Source organism: Lepidochelys kempii, chromosome 4, assembly GCF_965140265.1.
Source record: "Lepidochelys kempii isolate rLepKem1 chromosome 4, rLepKem1.hap2, whole genome shotgun sequence".
Taxonomy (NCBI): domain Eukaryota; kingdom Metazoa; phylum Chordata; order Testudines; family Cheloniidae; genus Lepidochelys; species Lepidochelys kempii.
Window position 1 is genome coordinate 91,902,336 of NC_133259.1, and position 18,958 is coordinate 91,921,293.

At 40.8% G+C, this 18,958-nt stretch overlaps 1 protein-coding gene across 3 annotated transcripts in view; it reads right to left on the reverse strand.

The window, feature by feature from the left end:
- Positions 1–18,958, reverse strand: part of GABRB1 (gamma-aminobutyric acid type A receptor subunit beta1) — a 261,371-nt gene that overhangs the window by 37,752 nt on the left and 204,661 nt on the right. For all 3 annotated transcript variants that reach the window (XM_073342125.1, XM_073342127.1, XM_073342128.1), the window contains one exon: positions 15,375–15,457. In XM_073342125.1, coding sequence (XP_073198226.1) covers positions 15,375–15,457 — 83 coding nt within the window. The remainder of the gene's footprint in view (positions 1–15,374; positions 15,458–18,958) is intronic.

Genomic DNA, 18,958 nt, shown 5'->3' on the forward strand with positions numbered 1-18,958 from the left:
CGGCTCTAATAAGAAAACCTTTTACTCTGAAGCATAGGTTCTACCACCCACGTAGTTCAAATGCAATCCTATTCCAGATCAATGCAATCTTGTCTCAAGTGGGGAGCTGTGATAAATCTGTTCAAATCTCATTTTGTCACAACACTCTGCGCCAACAGAAAAGATAATGAAAGTTTAGGTATGAACACGGTTCTTCTTTCCTGACAACAAACCACCTATAGAGTCCAGTGGAATATCTTATTGATTCACTCTAATATTACTTGAAATTGGTTGCTGTTTCATTCAAGCATTACATGTATTTAGTGTTATGGTTGTTTCTGCTTTGTACAGAAATAGATATAAAGAGACTGGAGAAAAACAGACTGTTTTCTCAACGTGGGATGCCTTTTCTCATGCTGTAACTGGCTTAATAAAGCACTACTCTCCATTCTTCCCACCCCTTTCTAATTAGGTTTGGGGAATAGTTTTCATTGGGTCTGCTCAATCCTACCACATTGATTATGGTTACAAAAAGAAAGCTCCTGACGGGGTTAAAACATAATTCAGTGTTATGTAGAAGCATCTAAACCATATTTTAATTGCATTCCTGAACCGTTCTACAGCCTTAAAGGTCCGAAGGGACCATTCTGATCATCTGTTCAGACCTGCTGCATAACACTGACCATAGAACCTCACCCAAAAATTTCTGCATCAAGTCCATAATTCTGCAAAGTAGGCTCACAGTTTAGTCCTGTCTATCTTGCACATTTCACCCGTGTTGCAGGGCTGCTGCAGTATAACAGAGTTGCTGCAGTAGAGTAGGACATACAAATGAAGCAGAGCCCTTTCCCCATCCTTTACTCCGCTGAGTGCAGGTGTAACACCGACAGACCCTGGGATCGAACCTGGGACTTCTGGAGCTTTGTCAATGAGCCTCTACTGTATGAACTAAAAGCCAACTAACTCTTAGCTAAGGCTGTAAAGCAGACTCATTAATCTCTTTCCCAGCCAGCCAGCCAGCTCAGAACACCATACCCAGGAGGAGTGTGGGTTACACAGGCTGGAAGAAATTTGGCCCTTAAGCTCCTGCCATAACAGTGACACTAGAAACCCCAAAGAGAGTGGAAGAAGAAGGGCACTGTTATATCCGCCTTAGTCCTGCCCTCCCTTATGCACTGGCTAGCAGAGCTAGGTCATCATATATGTTGGCATGATATGCAGCATGATAAAGGTGAACTGCAGCAGTTGGGGCTGCTGTGTGCACTGCCTAAGTGCTCTTGTAACTCACTGCTGAGTATATGTTACAAGTCGCCCTCTCTGCCAGTCCACAGAGGATATGAGTTGTTGCTGTCCCAAGTAGGGAACACTGACTTGATGCTCATGCTGGAGCAGCTCATGGTTTTAGCTCTGGAGGTCCCTAATTTAATCCCTTGTGTGTCAGCCAAGATGGTGGCTGTCACTCTCGGAGGCACGGTGACATCTCAGAGCAGCTTTCTCCCTTTAAAAACTCAGGATTTAGTGAACAAATTGAGTAAAGATCATATAATTCTGTATACAGAAACATGCATAAATTAATCACTTTTTCTGTGCCTAAACCGGCACTTTTCTCTGTTTGGTAGCTGTGCAGATTATGGACTAATGGAAATAGTGGCCTGCACAGACACAAGTAAGAAAATTTTTAAAAAGCTGACTTTGAAAAGCTTTATAAAAATACCAAAATAATCTACTGGCTAATTCTATTTCTCTTCCTCTGCTCTGCTGGAGGCATGATACCAGAATAGATGATAGGCCCATTGTCAACTTCTGTTCCTATCCAGTGTGGCTGTTGTAACAGTTTTCCATAACATATTGCATTTACTAAATATTAAATAACAAAAGTGTGAATTCTCAGCGTTTATATAACAATTTACATCTTCAGAGCATTGTAATTAGTTAATTCTCCCAACCCCTCTGTGAGACAGAATGACTCAGTGGGCCTGTTTATATTGACGCACTGTGATATGTTTGTCTCTTCTATGGATAGTTAGGAATAAGTTGTCTGTTGTGCAGCCTAATTCCCATGGGGCCTTCTAAATTGGGGGGAAGATCACTGCTGAAATGGCATGAAAGTAATTCACATACCTACAGTTTCCCTAGATAGGGCTAGATTGTGGGGTTAAAGTACAGGTCTACATTGGGGTTGGAGTAAAGCTGCATTGCCCCAGTGAATGCACTAGAAACCACTGAACTGTAGGGAGGCAAAATGCCTCCCAGAACTCCTGGGTACAAGGGGACCCTTAGAAGGGTGAAGCATTTGTCCCATTTTGCACCCAGCTAGTTCAGCTGGCCAGTGAGCTGAGAGATGACACCCTTTGGAGTGTCTGTACTCAGGAAACCATGGGCTGTAGCTGTAGATATTCCACATAGCGAAGGGAGGGAAAGGAGTGCTCCAGCATCCTCTCCGCTGGTGCACTCCCACATGCAGCGCTCAGTCACAATCTGACCCACAATTAATATATAAATTATTAATCCAGGTGTAAGACAAAACTAACAATATGTGGAGGAGACAGAATGCAGTGGGAGATGCTTCTGTGAACATAACTCTAAAACATCCATCTTCTCTTAGCAGTCAGCTGAGTTCTGCAAAATCAGTGTTCTTTAAGGAGCTATCCAGCAGCACTAATTTCCCCGACCATGGGACTAGATGAGCTTGTAAAAAAAAAAAAAATCATGAACCATTCACAGAGTTAAATTTCCTTCTCTTTGTTGGCATTTAACATCTGTGAATAGCATGTGTGAGGATCAGATGCTATTTTTAGTGCCAATCTGAAATAGTGATCTGATACCAAGCCATTAGTAAAGCAGTCTCCAAGGCTTTTGTTTGCAATCGTTAGCTCATACTATATATTTATATAACTTCCTTTGTATGTTCACTCCCCCACATCTTGTTTCATCTACGAGTAAATTTAGATCAGTGTAGTTGTTGCTCCTGGGAAAAAAAGCCCTCTAAATTGAGTTCTCTAAAGACATATCACTCATTTAAACGTTAAACGTGTTTATTTTGCATCCCTCATCATGTTCTTTACATTCTTAATTGTCATGCAAGTTTCCTGTTGTTTAATTTTGGATGCTGAAGATAATTTAGATTCTCAGTCAGGTAATAGCAGTGCAAAGGCTGTCCTAACCTTCTCTTAATATTTCATCCTGTTTCCAAAATGACTTTTACCATATCTCCTGTTTTGGTCAGCCTCAGGGTGAGGGGGTTTGAGACCTAGTGCCCATTGGTGGCCCAACACTTAGAGAGCATGATAAAATGGGTGAATAAAGAACACAAGGCAGATTATCAGCTGGTGTAAATGAAGTGAGCTCCTCTGATTTTAAATGGGACCATGCCAATTTACATCAGCTGAGGAGCTGGACCATTAAAGTCTATTTGAATTACATGCTACTGAGTGCTGTACGCTTAGTGGTTCATTCTAGCGCTGAGTGGGGATATTGCTCTTTGCATTTCTTTCACTCAGTTGCCTGGTTTTCATGTCTATCCTACATGTGTGGAGGATACACTGATCTATCAATAGTATCAGAGATGATAACTCACAGGATGGTGAGGCTGGGTGAGAGATACTTAAGAAGTTAAGGGATTTTCAAAAGTAGTCAGCATTAGACTAACTCTGCTCCCACTGAAGTCAATGGGAGCTTTGGCAGCAAAAGAAGAAAAATAATGACAATTGGGAGCTTGTCATCCAAAGTGGTGATGGCTATTCAGTCAGGATTTCCATGATCCATGTTGCCCCTGAACTCAGTCCCAAGAGTATTAATTCTTGCAACTGTAGAACAGGGTGTAAAATTGAGAAGAAACATTTTCCAGTTGTCTGAAATGGGTGGCTTGATAAATTATGTAGTGTGTAATTTCTACAGGGCTGGCCTTACCAAGGGGTGAACTGAGGCGGCTGCCTCAGGCGCCAAATTTGAGGGGGGGCACTAGGACCCAGAGTGTAGAAAATTGTGTCTGCTGCTGGTGCATGTTAGGATATAGATATTCAGGCCTGTCTGTAAAGGTCTATAAGAATTTAGGTGTATTCTTATCACTTGGCTAGTTCTAGAGGTATAAAAGAGAGAATCAAAATCACTGTCTTCCAGTGTAAGGTCCTTCTCTTACTGTGACAGTCTGAGGCCCTGTGCTTAGGCTAAGGCTTTTGGCTAAGCAACAGAGGCAGCCATAAGCTGGGAAGCAACCAGTCACATCCTCACGTTCCAAACTAGTCACATTGAAAGAAGGTGCTAGTGGGCTGTTAGGAATACAATCCTGTCCTGATAATGCCTATTGCCTCCAGAGAAAGGGAAATGCCTAGAAAATGTAAAAGAAAACTTAGTTTGATAGCATCCTGTCTGGCAAGAACTCACTTATCAATAGCTGGGATGTGAAATCCTCACTTCTGTATTGTTTTGTCATTATAGTTCCCACTTTGCTATTGTTTGTCTGTATAATCTCTGCTGGTTCTGTGATTGTTTCTGTCTGCTGTATAATTAATTTTGCTGGGTGTAAAGTAATTAAGGTGGTGGGATATAACTGGTTACATAATCATGTTACAATATGTTAGGATTGGTTAGTTAAATTTCAGTAAAATGATTGGTTAAGGTATAGCTAAGCAGAACTCAAATTTTACTATATAGTCTGCAGTCAATCAGGAAGCGGGAGTGTGGGTGTGTGTGGGGGAAATGGGAACAGGGAATCGGGGTGGGGAAATTGGAATCATGTTTTGCTAAAGGGGGAAATGGGAATGGGGGTGGGGAAATTGGAATCATGTTTGACTAAGGGCAGGAATGGGAACAGGGACACAGGTGTAAGGCTCTGTGGTGTCAGAGCTGGGAAGGGGGACACTAAGGAAGGAAACTGGAATCATGCTTGCTGGAAGTTCACCCCAATAAACATTGAATTGTTTGAACCTTTGGACTTTGGGTATTGTTGCTCTCTGTTCGTGCGAGAAGGACCAGGGAAGTAAGTGTGTGAAGGAATAAGCCCCCTAACAGTGCATATGTATTCTCTCTGCTCTAGATGCACAGAGATGGTGGAGTGCTGTGCTGGAGGAAGGAGGGCACAAGAGACATAACAGGAAGGCAGGAGAAAAGGTGAGAGGGAATAACAGAAAGCAGCAGGAGCTGCAGGGAGAGAGAGGAGGAGGAGCCTCTTATATACCTCTCTAGCACCCCCAGAAGCCTGGCCTGATTAACGCCAGCTTCTCAGGGAGCTTCCTGTTTCCTGCTGCTTCCCTGAACCCACTTGAGGAGAACAGGCAGTCAACTGAAGTAGTAGGAGACAGGTAGGCCCTTAAGATGTTGATATCTTCCCTCACTCAGGCCTTGCTACCAGCCTGCTTATTTGTCCCCTTCAATTGAATGTTGAGAACAACTATAACTGGCACAGAACAGCAGTCATGAGTGAAAGAAGAAAATGCCCCTCTGGGGCATCATTCAGAAGAAGAAAGAAAACAAAGGAAGCTTTTCTATCTAAGCAGGAAGGAGCTCTCCTGAGCTACATAGACACAAATGTTCATGGTGAGCCTTCCGGCCCCAGTGAGGGATGTGAGTGGTGAGGAGATGTCTGATCTTCCAGTTAGTCAGAGTGCAGGTGACTTGGCAGCTACTGCAGCATCCATATCTCCATCTCAAAAGGACGTAACCATGCACATTCCTGAAGAAAAGTGTAGATCAGAGAAGAGTGTGTTGGAGGCACAAGAAACAGCTGCTGCTGAGTTTAGTTCCTTAAGTCTAGATGATCCAGGACTGTGGACCCACTTGAGCAGTAGCCTGAGGGACTTCCTTGTACTGCTTGGGCCACAGCAAGTGAAAAACTTCATGTTTCCCCAAAACAATGAAAATAGAAGTTTCCATCCAACACATTACTGGTGTGAAATTCCCTATGGTGACAAAGTGGAGAGGCCATGGCTTATGTACTCAAAAACCCAGAATGCTGCATACTGTTTTTGTTGCAAATTCTTCCAGTCTAATGTTCCAGTCACATTGGGTTCTACAGGAACAAAGGACTGGAAAAATCTGGCTAGAAATCTGGCATGCCATAAGACGGCAGCAAATCACCAGAGAGATTTCCAGAGGTGGAAAGAGCTTGAGATGAGACTAAGGTTAAAGGCCACCATAGGTGATCACCATCAAGAGAAGATTGCATCAGAGTCTCTTTACTGGCAAAATGTTCTGAAAAGGCTCATTGCCATTGTGAGACTGCTTGCTACTCAAAACCTAGCACTGCGTGGCACTTCAGATCAGCTGTATGTGCCAAACAATGGAAAATTCCTTAAAACTGTGGAGCTGATGGCTGAGTTTGATGCTGTACTCCAGGAACATCTAAGAAGTCACCACCCAAGAAATGTACACACACCACTACCTTGGAAAAACCATTCAAAATGAGATCATACAGTTACTGGCAACAAAAGTCAAACAGAAGATTGTGGCAGATCTGAAGTCAGCAAGATATTAATCTGTTATTCTGGATTGCACACCTGACATAAACCATACGGAACAAATGCCTCTAATGGTGCACTTTGTAACAACAACAACAGAACCTAATGAAAAGTCCCTGCAATGGTGACTGTCAGAGAGCATTTTCTAGAATTTACTACATTTTCTAGAATTACATTGGTGATACTACAGGAGCTGGTATGACAAATGTGCTTCTTAAAAAGCTGGAAGATACGGGAATTGCGATAGCTGACATGAGAGGTCAGGGCTACGATAATGGTGCCAACATGAGAGGAAAGAACAGAGGAGTGCAGACGTGGATCTGGGAGTTAAACCCTCAAGCATTTTTGGTGGTCAGTGATGCAGCATCAGCTTCTAGTGAGGCTGCTGAATTTTTTAATGTAATTCAGAGCATCTTTGTATTTTTCTCTGCGTCAACTCATCGATGGCAAATTTTGAAGTAACATCTGGGAGCATCCTCTCTGACACTGAAACCACTGAGTGCCACACAATGGGAAAGTTGAGTGGAGGCGATAAAGCCTATCAAATACCAAATTGGGAAGATAGATGATGCCATAGTTGCCATTATGGCGGATAATGCTATGACAGGAACTGTTCATGGGAAAACAGTGGCAGAGGAAAATGGAATCACCAGAAACATACATAACTTCATATTTCTTTGTGGCTTAGTGTTGTGACATGACATACTGTTTGAAATAAATATTGTAAGCAAGAGACTCCAAAGTGTTGACCTTGATATATCTGGAGCAATGGAACAACTGGACAAAGCAAAGTCATACCTACAGCTTACCGGTCAGATGAGGGATTTCAAAATGTTCTGAAGAGTGCACAGAAGTTGGCAGAGGAACTTCACACTGAAGCTATTTTTCCACCCATTCAAGAATACAAGAGTCACCAAAGAAGAAGACATTTGGATTACGAGGCACAGGATAATCCCATTAGAGACCCCAAACAACAATGCAAAATTGAATTCTTTAACCAGGTGCTAGATTGTGCAATACAGTCTGTTGAAGAACGTTTCATGCAGCTCAAGGAACACAGCAGTTTATTTGGGATGTTTTATGATATTCCAAAACTCCTCACTATACCTGAAGAAGACCTACACCAGCAATGCAAGGCACTAGAGACAGTGTTGACACATGATGACATGCGCGACATTGATGCGAGTGATTTAGGTGATGAACCGAAAGTCCTTTCAAGATACATTTCAGCAGGATCAACTCCAAAGGCTGTTCTGGATATATGTGCACAAATAAGATGACCACCCTCTTTCCAAATGCTTTTGTTGCTCTGTGCATACTTCTAACACTTCCTGTAACAGTTGCCAGCGGAGAACACAGCTTCTCCAAGCTGAAGTTAATAAAAACACATCTATGCTCCACAGTGACACAGGAGAGGCTGGTCGGCCTTGCAACCATCTCAACAGAGCATGAGCTGGCCAGACTGTGGACCTTCAGCAGGAAGCAGTTCAAATCTTTACATCCAAGAAGGCACAGAAAGCATCACTTTGATTATTCAAACAGATAAAAATGCCAGTGTTTACTATGCAGACAAGAAAAGTTACATTTGCTGTTCAGGCATTGAAAGTTAAGTGTTACTTAAAATTTTTGAACAAGGCATTTTCAGTTGTTAGTTCTCCTTTATTGGGGTAAGTAGTAGAGCAGTACCATGAGAGGAGTAGAACAGGAAGAAGGCAGAATTGAGACCTTTCAAAGTTTTGGCCCAAGCGAGGGAGCATGGGGGTGTCATTTAAGTTTCCCGCCTCAGGTGCCAAAATGCTGTGGGTCAGCTCTGGATTTCTACATGGTGGTGAATGCCGCAGTTCATTGGTACTCAGGCTATTTCAATTTGCTTAATGCTGTTTGAAGTTTGATTTCCCAACAACCCTTAAATTCAAGAATCAGATTCTTCTCGGACTTCCCATGTAATCCCATTGGGACTGTTGTTTAGTGATTTTTTTAACACTGGAATAAGATTATGAAAATGATAAGTCTTTGTTCTAAGATTTAAAAAAGTGACTAATTATTAGCCCCTGATTTTGAAAAGTGAGGGAGGCCAGCAGTTCCCAGTGAAGTTAATATGAGCAATTGAGTGCTCAGCAGTTTTGAAAATCAGGCTACTTATTTAATTGCCAAAATTAAAACATGGATTATGGAGCCTAACTTTTGGCATAATTTTTATTTTTTTAGATCATATACCCATATTTTCAGGTGCACTGCCTATAATGTTGAGTTCTTATAATTTATTTAGAGACACTATATCCATTATTTTAAAAGGTTAGTATATCTGAGACAGTACACCAAGGAGAAACTATTATAATGATAGAGAGACATTTCTGAGGGAGATTTTCGAAGGCACAAACAGCACTGTTGTATCTGAACACATTGGCTTTCAGAAGGAGTTAGGTCTTGCAGTGCCTTTTGAAAATCACTCTCTTAATTTTTAGTAGAGCTGGTCTACCTACTGACTAAAAATAATGTATTCAATCTATTTTTCCCTTTTTCTGTAACAGATCAGTTTTTAAAGATTTTGTCAATTTGAAACTGCTTAGCAAATACTATAAACACGCTGAAGCTCTGAGTTATCCACAGCAAGTGTTCAGTAGATTATTTGACATTCTCTAGTTAAGAGTTAAGCAACCAGTGACAGACAAAACCTGGTATTGTCTGTTTCCTGATTAGATTTGAATTAATCTTTATCACCATATTCTGACTAATATTTATTTTGTTTCTTGATTACACAGATCTCAGCTGCATAACTAAAATTCATTGTCATGAGCATTCAAACCAAACAAAGCTTCAGTTGTATGAAGGCTCTCAAACAGTAAATAATGAAGAAGTATGAACAGACCAAGTCACAAACTGGTTTCTAATTCCTTAGACTGTTTACAAAGAAGTTTTTATATTTGTTGATCAACTCTAGTAATTAATGCTAATGACTAGGCTTGACTAGGCTTGATTATTCAAGTGCTCCCCTAGCAAAGCAGACTGGGGAGCTCATGTCTCTGTTAATTTTAATTATTATGTATTGTAGATATTTATATTAACTCTCAGTGCTAGTAGTGGGGAAAAGTTATTGCAGATAAGGTGACCCTTTATTGAGAGTCCAGGGGGGAATTGTTCTCCAAATGTACTGACTGCAGGGCTTTTTAATTGCAAACCAGGAGATGAGCCCAGCAGCAAGTGGCATTATAGATTCATAGATATTAAGGTCAGAAGGGACCATTATGATCATCTAGTCTGACCTCCTGCACAATGCAAGCGACAGAATCTCACCCACCCACTCCTGCGAAAAACCTCTCACCTATGTCTGAGCTATTGAAGTGCTCAAATCATGGTTTAAAGACTTCAAGGTGCAGAGAATCCTCCAGCAAGTGACCCATGCCCCATGTTACAGAGGAAGGCGAAAAACCCCCAGGGCCTCTTCCAATCTGCCCTGGAGGAAAATTCCTTCCCGATCCCAGATATGGCAATCAGCTGAACCCTGAGCATGTGGGCAAGATTCACTGGCCAGATGCCCAGGAAAGAATTCTCTGTAGTAACTCAGATCCCACCCCATCTAACATCCCGTCACAGGCCATTGGGCCTATTTACCATGAATAGTTAAAGATCAATTAATTGCCAAAATCATGTTATCCCATCATACCATCTCCTCCATAAACTTATCGAGTTTATTCTTGAAGCCAGATAGGTCTTTTGCCCCCACTGCTTCCCTTGGAAGACTATTCCAGAACTTCACTCCTCTGATGGTTAGAAACCTTCATCTAATTTCAAGTCTAAACTTCCCGATGGCCAGTTTATATCCATTTGTTCTTGTGTCCACATTGGTACTGATCTTAAATAATTCCTTTCCCTCTCTGGTATTTATCCTTCTGATATATTTATAGAGAGCAATCATATCTCCCCTCAACTTTCTTTTATTTAGGCTAAACAAGCCAAGCTCCTTGAGTCTCCTTTCATAAGACAGGTTTTCCATTCCTTGGATTATCCTTGTAGCCCTTCTCTGTACCTGTTCCAGTTTGAATTCATCCTTCTTAAACATGGGAGTCCAGAACTGCACACAGTATTCCAGATGAGGTCTCACCAGTGCCTTGTATAACGGTACTAACACCTCCTTATCTCTACTGGAAATACCTCGCCTGATGCATCCCAAGACCGCATTAGCTTTTATCATGGCCATATCACATTAGCGGCTCATAGTCATCCTGTGGTCAACCAATACTCCAAGGTCCTTCTCCTCCTCTGTTACTTCTAATTGATGCGTCCCCAGCTTATAACTAAAATTCTTGTTATTAATCCCTAAATACATAACCTTACACTTCTCCTATTAAATTTCATCCTATTACTATTACTCCAGTTTACAAGGTCATACAGATCCTCCTCTGTGATATCCCGGTCCTTCTCTAAATTGGCAATACCGCCCAGCTTTGTATCATCCACAAACTTTATTAGCGCACACCCACTTTTTGTGCCGAGGTCAGTAATAAAAAGATTAAATAAGATTGGTCCCAAAACCGATCCCTGAGGAACTCCACTGGTAACCTCCCTCCAGCCTGACAGGTCACCTTTCAGTATGACCCACTGTAGTCTCCCCTTTAACCAATTCTTTATCCACCTTTCAATTTTCATATTGATCCCCATGTTTTCCAATTTAACTAATAATTCCCCATGTGGCACCATATCAAATGCCTTACTGAAATCTAGGTAAATTAGATCCACTGCATTTCCTTTGCCTAAAAAATCTGTTACTTTCTCAAAGAAGGAGATTACGTTGGTTTGGCACGATCTACCTTTTGTAAAACCATGTTGTATTTTGTTCCATTTACCATTGACCTCAATGTCCTTATCTACTTTCTCCTTCAACATTTTTTCCAAGACCTTGCATACTACAGATGTCAAACTAACAGGCCTGTAGTTACCCGGATCGCTTTTTTTCCCTTTCTTAAAAATATGAACTATGTTAGCAATTCTCCAATCATACGGTACAACCCCTGAGTTTACAGATTCATTAAAAATTCTTGCTAATGGGCTTGCAATTTCATGTGCCAATTCCTTTAATATTCTTGGATGAAGATTATCTGGGCCCCCCGATTTAGTCCCATTAAGCTGTTCGAGTTTCGTTTCTACCTCAGATATGGTAATATCTACCTCCATATCCTCATTCCCATTTGTCATGCTACCATTATCCCTAAGATTCTCATTAGCCTCATTAAAGACTGAGGCAAAGTATTTGTTTCGATATTGGGCCATGCCTAGATTATCCTTAACCTCCACTCCATCCTCAGTGTTTAGCTGTCCCACTTCTTCTTTCTTTGTTTTCTTCTTATTTATATGGCTATAGAACCTTCTACTGTTGGTTTTAATTCCCTTTGCAAGGTCCAACTCTACTTGGCTTTTAGCCTGTCTCACTTTATCCCTACATGTTCTGACCTCAATAAGGTAGCTTTCCTTGCTGATCTCTCCCATCTTCCACTCCCTGTATGCTTTCTGCTTTTTTCTTAATCACCTCTCCAAGATGCTTGCTCATCCAGCTTGGTCTACAACTCCTGCCTATGAATTTTTTTTCCTTTCTTGGGATGCATACTTCTGATAGCTTCTGTAGCTTTGACTTCAAATAATCCCAGGCCTCCTCTGCCTTTAGATCCATACGTTCTTCAGTCCAATCCACTTCCCTAACTACTTTCCTTAATTTTTGAAAGTCAGCTCTTTTGAAATCAAAAACCCTAGTCGCAGATTTATGTTTGTTTATCCTTCCGTTCAGTTTGAACTAAATTAGCTCATGATCACTTGAACCAAGGTTGTCTCTACAACCATTTCTTCTATGAGGTCCTCACTACTCACCAAAACAAATCTAAAATGGAATCCCCTCTTGTTGGTTCAGAAACCACTTGATGAAGGAATCCATCAGCTATTGCATCTAGGAAAATCTGAGTCCTATTACTATTACTAGCACTTGTCCTCCAGTCTATATCTGGGAAGTTAAAGTCTCCCATGATCACGCAGTTTCCATTCTTATTTGCTTCATTAAAAACACTAAAGAGGGCTCTATCTATATCCAAATTAGATCCCGGCGGTCTATAGCACACCCCAAGCACTATCACAGGGGAGGCTCTAGTAGTTTTCTTTCCCAATGTGATTTTTTCCCAGACGGACTCTGTCTTATCCATTCCATTGCTTCTTATTTCTTTACATTCTACCTCATGATTGATATACAATGCTACTCCACCACCTTTACCTTTATTTCGGTCTTTCCTAAACAGCACATACCCTTCAATACCTGTAGTCCAGTCATGACGACTATTCCATCATGTTTCTGTTATCCCTATAATATCTGGCTTCACTTCCTGCACCAGTAGCTCTAGTTCCTCCATTTTGTTACCTAGGCTCCTCGCATTGGTGTACAAACATCTTAATTTTTGCTGTTTGGCCTTGCTCACATTCTTTACCCGATTAGGCACGGACATTCTGCAGCCAGTATGATCTATTACACTGGTATCCACACTGCCCTTCCTCCTTATGTCCATTCTCCTACCCACGGTTGTATCTTTTCTTACTTTGTTTTGTTCCCTCTCAATGCTAAAATCCAGCGTGGAGATTACCTGGACATCTCCCAACCATCTCCCCCAGATTCCTAGTTTAAAGCTCTCTTAATCAGTTGTGCCAGCCTCCATCCTTGAAGTCTATTTCCTTCCCTACTCAGATGAAGTCCATCCCGAGAGAACTATCCTCTGTCCATGAATGCCTCCCAGTGGTCATACATCTCAAAGCCCTCCTTACAGCCCACCACTGCCTGAGCCATCTGTTGATAGTCATGATCTTGTCACATCTTTGTTGCCCTTCTCTAGGAACAGGCAGAATCCCACTGAAGATCACCTGAACCTCGATTTCCTTAAGTGTCTTCCTTCCCCAGCCTGGCATAGTCTCCCTTGATATGTTCCAGCGAGAATCTACCAGTATCATTTGTTCCCACATGAAGGACGATCAGTGGATTCTTTCCCGCTCCCTTTAGGATTCTTTTCAACCTGAGGTCCACATCCCGTATCTTAGCACCTGGAAAGCAGCACACCCTTCTATTCTCTGGATCAGCTCTGGTTACAGGTCTGTCCATTCTTCTCAGTAAGGAGTCCCCAATCACAAAGACCTGCCTTTTCCTGGTGACGGTGCAATTCTCCGGTCTATCCCCTGTTCCCTCTGGCTACAGGTTCTTTCCATTCCTATTCTCCATTGTAATCCTCCTCAACCCATCCTGTATCCTCCTGGGGCTCATATTTGGTGTAGTCTCAATTGACTCTTCCCCTTTTCCTATAGGACTAGCCGCTCTTCTCTTCTTCCTTGCCCTTCCACCTTCAGTGACCACCTGCTGAGCCCCTTCTTCATTTTCCAACTCTGCAAACCTGTTCTTGAGTTCTATTTCTCCTTCAGTAGCCCGTCTTTTCCTCTGCCTGGTTCTCTTAGTCATATGCTTCCACTGTCCATTTTCTTCACCCAGCAGTCTCCCCTCAGAATTCTTCAGTCCTGCTTCTATCTGCAAGTCTGAGCTTTTCTCTTCCGCCTCCTCATGTCTTTGCTCCATAATCCACTCGAAGCCCCTTCTAAACTCAATCAGACTTTCTACCTGCATCTCCAATCCTCGGATCTTTCCTTCCATCAGCTCTATGAGATGGCACTTCATGCAGACGAAAATCTTTCCAGGTACCCCCTCCAGGATCATACTGCAGCTTCCACATCCAGTCATCTTCATTGTGTCTTCCACTACATGGGTCACTCCCACTCCTGCCTCTGTATCTGTCATAGCCTTCCCACCTAAATCCTGTTAATCTGGGAAACACAAACCACACCAAAACACCACCACCCACAGCAAAAACAAACCCCCAACGAGCACCGCAATACAAACTCCCCTTTCAAACTCCCCTGTTTACAGCTCTGTTTGCTCACTCCTGTGCCGCTGCAGCTGTCATTATGGCGTTTTGTGCCAGAAAGATGGCGAGCTGGGACTGCAAAGTCTGAAGTAGCAGAGCTGCCAATCATAATGTGCAGCTTTGCGGGTTATGAAGGAAGTTTCCAGTTAAAGTTACTGTATTATGACACTCACTGGGAGTTTCACAAAAAAGTAGAAACAAATACTAGTTACAGTAAGAGGTTAACACATTACTACAGTCAATTTACAAAAGTTATAATATGACTACTGGAACTATTTCATAGAAACTGCTGCAATGTCCTATTTGAGATATTCTGCTTTGGAAGTTTTTAATCAGATATGTTGAGATAATGTGTTTTATGAAGACAATGGATTGACTTAGACAACGTTGAGTATACAAGCACCATTCATTAAATCTCACCATAGAGTTTTTGTGAGTCTCCTATCTGTAGAGAACTATTAAGATACGAGAAAGAAGAATTTAATCTTACAGAGCTTGAAACTATGCTCATTGAAGTCAATGGCAAAGCTCCCATTGGCTTTAATGATATAGAATCCAGGACCTCATTTTTATAGTGTCTTTCATCTGAGGTTCTAAAAGTGCTTTGCAAATGCTAATATTAGTGTTACTTTTTCAGATGAATAAATTGAGGTGAGGTGACTTTCCCAAGATAAGATACTATGGTGAGTAGGTGATGGAGAAGGCAAAAGATCTGACTCAGGACTCTGATCTAACCATTACACAGCACTCCCTCCTTTAGGCAAGAGACCTTCACAGAAATTTGATAGTCTTGGAACAGCAAAATAATGTGAATTAAATGTGGCTCATCTTACTCAATTCATTTTATTATGCATTTATATAGTTTCTATACACAAACCAAACTGATAAGAATATAATAGGGCTGTGAATTCTGTTGTAGACCAACTATAGACTTTACTTAGCCAATGAATTATTTTCAATTCAAAGATGCATTGTGGTCAACCCTCTCCCTCCCACAACTTACAGCTTTCAATTTCTAGTGTGCAGTTTTGTTCATCCAGAGGGTATCTACGTAGATCCATCATGCAAGCAGCTGTAGTTGTGATCCTATAAGAAGGAAAAAAGATGGGTTCATGGAAAAAGTCCCTGGTATGGTATCTGTGACCAAATATTTTACTGTTTTAATGGGCAGCTTCTTTTACACCCACTAGCCACATCACCAGGCTCTTTGTGTCTTACAGTTACATATTATTCGCTATTCTGTATGTTTGGTAACCATATATTCCATTAAGAGAATTTATCGAATATTAAAATACAATAGCAAAATTCCTACTGAAAATTGCAGCTCAACACATAAGAGAAGCTCTGATGTTTTAGTGAAAATTCTATTTGGGTGTCTCATTTTAAGATTGGCAGTTAAGGTCTCTTCAAATTTATATTATAAATGTTTTTCTTTATAACCTATGTATTGCGTATCGCCTAAAATGAAAACTTTCTGATCTATCTTTACTTACCGTTATTGTACATTTATGTTTAACACTTCTATAACAATTTTCATCCAAGCTTTAAATATTAGTTGTCAAGGTTCCTTCCACACTCTGAACTCCAGGGTACAGATGTGGGTACCTGCATGAAAGACCCCCTAAGCTTATTCTTACCAGTTTAGGTTAAAAACTTCCCCAAGGTACAAACGTTATCTTGTCCTTGAACAATATGCTGCTACCACCAAGCGTTTTAAACAAAGAACAGGGAAAGAGACCACTTGGAGACGTCTTCCCCCAAAATATCCCCCCAAGCCCTACACCCCCTTTCCCGGGGAAGGCTTGATAATAATCCTCACCAATTGGTACAGGTGAACACAGACCCAAACCCTTGGATCTTAAGAGCAATAAAAAATCAATCAGGTTCTTAAAAGAAGAATTTTAATTAAAGAAAAGGTAAAAGAATCAACTCTGTAAAATCAAGATGGTAAAAACCTTACAGGGTAATCAGATTCAAAACCTAGAGAATCCCTCTAGGCAAAACCTTAAGTTACAAAAAGACACAAAAACAGGAATACATATTCCCTCCAGCACAGCTTATTTTACCAGCCATTAAACAAAAGAAAATCTACCGTATTTTCTAGCTAGATTACGTACTAACTTTACCGGAGTTGTAAGGTTGCATTCCTGATCTGTTCCCAGCAAAAGCATCACACAGACAGACAGAACCCTTTGTTCTCACCACCCCTACCCGGTCCAGATTTGAAAGTATCTTGTCCCTCATTGGTCATTTTGGGTCAGGTGCCAGCGAGGTTATCTTAGCTTCTTAACCCTTTACAGGTGGAAGGGTTTTGCCTCTGGGCAGGAGGGATTTTATAGCACTGTATACAGAAAGGTGGTTACCCTTCCCTTTATATTTATGACATTAGTGAAGGAAGAGTTTTAAATAATAGATGGTGAACTAGCATATACTTTCATAAATCACTCCATCATTTATCTATGATAAATAGACTAGACCTCTCCAAAATGGAGTTATGCTATCAAAAGATGATGTACTATAACATAAAGATATCATGTTCTCCTCCAAACAACTGTTCTCTGTGATAATAGCCACAATATGGGCTAGATTCTGCTTCTTACTAATTAAAGCAGTCCTAGAGAAGTGATTGTGGCATTGAAAATGAGACTAGACAAAACAGTAGTGATTCTACTGGAGGGAACAATCCTGCACATATAGAGATGTGTAGTGGATGATTTAGGAGGCCTTTACCATTTTTCACTTTTATGGTTTGGTAGTTCAGAAAGGATGAATTCTTATCTCTAAGCTGGGGAGAGATGTTTCTAAGAGCTACCAAACATGAAATTGGCACAGAATTGAAATGGGAAAAGATCAAAAGGTAGCAGTGAAATGAAAGCACTCGAGTTGTCCCTTTTTGTGTTGCCAAATCTCTCTGGCAAGTAGTATGAAAAGATGGGATTGTCTATGTCTACATTTTCTTTAAGCAAATAAAACATTGATGTATCATTTGTCTGTCCGTAGTGTTTGTCATTTGGGTTGTGATTCAGTAATTTACTTTCAGAGTATATTTGGTGGTATCATTTTTATGATTGTAGGGGAACCAGCTCTCTTTCTGGACTTTGGTTAGGCCTGCAGAGAACTTAAGCAGGTATTTAATTTTCAGCACATGAAGCCAATGGGAGTATTGTCAATGGGAGGCAGGATAAATCACTGCGCTAAACCAGGAAATTGGGGTTCAAATCCTAAACTTGCTCATAGACTTCCTGTCTGGCCTTGGGCAAGACAGTTGGTGTTTTTGAAAATATTACCCCATGTGAATTAGTAGCCTAAGTCCTATTGACTTTCAGTGAGACTTTAGCTCTTAAATGCCTACATCGCTTTTGAAAATGAGATTTAGGTACTTGTGAAAATTTTACCCTTAATATCTGTAAAATGGGTATAATAGCTCTCTACCTAACATGCTTATTGTGAGAATAAGATTCATGAATAATTTTGAAGCACTCAGATACGGTGGTGACAAGTGCCATGGAAGTACCTAGGAAGACATACAGAAATTTACTACTGGTGTGCTGTAAATTAAGCAACAATTTAAGTACTGTCTGGAATTGGACAATAATCTGCTACAACTATCAATATGCTGCATACCTTAGTGCCGCAGTGTGTTTAATGTTTCTTAGTTATAAAAATTATATATATACATGGTTTTAAACTCTATGCTTAAGGACTAATTGCAGATAGCATTGTTATGTGAGTCAGACCATCACAATACATTGGAATATTTCAGATTATCTGTTTCAGATACAATGCAAATATATGCTCTGAACAAATTGCATTCTTTCTGGAAGGCTGGTTTTGGGAGCCACATGATTTTGCGTATTAAACTGAATTGCTTCTCTTAATAGGGTGGTGTTTATTGTGGTGGTCAAGGACTTCAGTGAAGATAGGAGCTAGTTTATATCATCCTTGTGGCAGAGAAACCTTATGCCAAAGGACTCATTGAAAATGCACAGTAAAAGGTATTCATTCTTTCCTACTTAATTCTATACATAACTGCATATATTAGTGTTAGTCCAGTTAAATGCTTTTTTATGAAGATTCCAAACAGTATTTCTTTTGTTCCCAGTTAATCAGCCTTAATTTAGCTCATTTGCAGTAGATTGATTGATTCAGAAAGATTGCACAACCCATAGACATCAATACAAGATTTCCTGGATGGCACAATGATCATAGCACTATAGTGGCCAACTTGCTTTCTTATGATTATAAGGTTGGATTTTCAAAAGCACCTAAGTGACAAGGGGAGCACATGTCCCATTGACTGACGACGGGGCTTGTGCTCCTAAGTCACTTAAGCACTTTTGAAAATCCCATCGTATAAATAGTAGTACATTTTTAATGCCAGTTTACTCCATAGTTTCAAGGATTTTATGTTAATGCAACTAATCCACTGTAAAACTGATATAATGGTTGTTGGTCAATTATTCTATAAGCCTTAAATGTTCCACTGAGCAACTTTTTTATACAATTACTCTGTAAAGCAGAATTAACTCTTTTGGGCAAGGACCATCTTTTCATTCTATGCATGTACAGTGCCTAACACAGTGGGAT